The following is a 1,604-nucleotide window of genomic DNA, read 5'->3' on the forward strand; positions in this document are numbered from 1 at the left end:
CCCCCCCCCCCCCCCCCCCGCCCCCGGAGGACAGACTCCGAACGGAGGCGGAAGGTCTAGTCCTCAGTGGAGCTGAGGCGACTGTTGGTAATTCACTGGAGCGACCACCAATAAAGCAGCTCCTGGGCCGTCTCGCCTCGGGGCAGCTCCCCCACCCTTTTTCCCGCCTCGCTTTTCCTCTTTTCCCTATCCCTCCTCCCAACGCGTAGCGGAAGTGACGCCACGCGTAGCGGAAGTCCCTCCAGCCGCGGTGTTGTGCTGTGGGGAAGAGAGACGGATTTGTAAACCCCGGAGCGAGGTTCTGCCTACCCGAGGCCGCTGCTGTGCGGAGACCCTGGGTGAAGCCACCGTCACCATGTCTGACCAGGTACCGGGTTGGGAGCGGTCCGATGGCAGTGGCCGAGGCCTTACTCGGCTGGTCCGCCTGCCTTTCGGCTGGGGTCGGGGATGGAGACGCGGGGGAGGGGAGCGCGGAATGGGGGAGGGGGCGGCCGGTGGGGACTCGGCCGGAGAGGGAGGGGAGTGGACTAGTGTCGGAGACGCCGGGGCCTGCCGCGGGCCTCCGGGAGCCGCCCTGCTCCTCTCCGGGCCTGCTCATCACCCCCTGTGCCCAAGCGTCTCTGATTGCGGCCTCCCTCGAGTCGTTCCCCCTTCTTTTTCCGGGGTCGACCAGGTGCAGAGCCCAGCTTCCACCTCCTTAAGAGGGTCCCTGGGGAACACGTCCGTCTCCCTGTCCTGGGGACTGACTGCAAAAGCAGGGCGCTAGGCCCCAGTTATGTAACGGGAGAGAATCCCAGCCCGGGAGACTCTCTGGCCCTGAAAAGCGGGTGGACTCCACTTTTTGGTTTCGGTGTTTAGATAGTCTAGGAGTGGGGACGTGGGGGCGGGAGACGTCTGGTGTTGCTGGGAACCTGAAAAGCTTTGCTTTCTGTTCGGATTGCAGCTAGGGCAGGGCCGCCGCTGCTCCGCTGAGTCTTTTTCCGTGTTGTGGTGCAGAGCTGTCGCCTCTTTTCTTGTACTTTCCCATTTCTTACTCGGGATTGGTTCAGCAACTCTCCAGTTGTAAGAGAGCGCTCAGAATAACCAAGAAACAAAGTAGAACAAAACTGCTAGAGCAACAGAAAACATTTTATCTGGTCATTAACCTCAAGCTGACTGATACTTTTGAGGGAAAGAATAGGAAAACTTCGTGTATGTAGAGCATTTGCATAATACATAAAGCTGTCTGTAATGGCAGTGTTCCATCTCAGTGTTAATATCAAGAATTTACTTGGGATTTGCACTCGATCAGGAGTGTTCAGTTTTGCTTGGTAAGTTTTTCTTCCTCATCCTTCTTCAGTTAACCACGTTTATAGCTAGTTTTTAATTCATAAGGTTTTTGTCTGGACTTCGTTTTGTTTGCTCAGATGACTTTGACTTTTAAAAGTCTTTTTGGATCTTTTGCTTGTTTAGTGATAGTTATCTAGAAAATTTGTTTTTCATTCAACTGCATGGTGTACTTGAACTTTTAAATTTAACACAGTTATTCCCTCGCTTTTAACTCCGTTCAATTTTGTACCTTTGGGTGAGAGCAAGTGAGGTTTTTGTGGATTTGTACTATTCGG

At 54.1% G+C, this 1,604-nt stretch overlaps 1 protein-coding gene across 2 annotated transcripts in view; it reads left to right on the top strand.

Annotated features, from left to right (window-relative positions):
- Positions 1–210: 210 nt before the first annotated feature.
- Positions 211–1,604, top strand: part of SUMO1 (small ubiquitin like modifier 1) — a 28,184-nt gene continuing 26,790 nt past the window's right edge. For both annotated transcript variants that reach the window (XM_040641892.1, XM_040641893.1), the window contains exon 1: positions 211–367. In XM_040641892.1, coding sequence (XP_040497826.1) covers positions 356–367 — 12 coding nt within the window. In that variant the 5' untranslated portion in view covers positions 211–355. The remainder of the gene's footprint in view (positions 368–1,604) is intronic.

This window comes from Ursus maritimus, unplaced genomic scaffold (genome assembly GCF_017311325.1).
Source record: "Ursus maritimus isolate PB19 unplaced genomic scaffold, ASM1731132v1 scaffold_1, whole genome shotgun sequence".
Lineage (NCBI taxonomy): Eukaryota > Metazoa > Chordata > Mammalia > Carnivora > Ursidae > Ursus > Ursus maritimus.